This window comes from Propithecus coquereli, unplaced genomic scaffold (assembly GCF_000956105.1).
Source record: "Propithecus coquereli isolate 6110/MARCELLA unplaced genomic scaffold, Pcoq_1.0 Scaffold291, whole genome shotgun sequence".
NCBI classification, from domain to species: Eukaryota; Metazoa; Chordata; class Mammalia; order Primates; family Indriidae; genus Propithecus; species Propithecus coquereli.
The window spans coordinates 191,516-191,846 of record NW_012148519.1 but is presented as its reverse complement, the minus strand read 5'-3'; the positions used below and the strand labels follow the sequence as shown (position 1 = coordinate 191,846).

At 37.2% G+C, this 331-nt stretch overlaps 1 protein-coding gene across 1 annotated transcript in view; it reads right to left on the bottom strand.

Annotated features, from left to right (window-relative positions):
• Positions 1-55, bottom strand: part of LOC105813822 (60S ribosomal protein L15-like) — an 878-nt gene extending 823 nt beyond the window's left edge. The window contains exon 1 of the mRNA XM_012648622.1: positions 12-55. Within this exon, the coding sequence (XP_012504076.1) occupies positions 12-55 (44 nt within the window). The remainder of the gene's footprint in view (positions 1-11) is intronic.
• Positions 56-331: the final 276 nt, after the last annotated feature.

The window sequence follows — 331 nt, the reverse complement described above, 5'->3', positions numbered from 1 at the left end:
TCACATCAGACTGCTTCTTCCTCCATAGCTCCTGGATATACTTGTATGCACCCATCTTGGCTTACCTGATGGCTGCCGCCAGTCAGAAAGGAAAGCAACATTTGAACTTTCAAACAAAAATTAGAATTTCAGAAAACTTGTGTATGCCACTGTGAGCTTGACAGCGTCCCAGTACTTAAAAGGGTTTCCTGATAGTCTTAGTGATGAAATTAACAAATGTGGTTTTTTTCACATTGTAACCGTGACGTGTCAACAGTTAGAAGTTTTTCCTAACTCAGTGAACCAATATTTTCTTTTTTTTCTTTTTTTTTTTTTTTTTGAGACAGAGTCT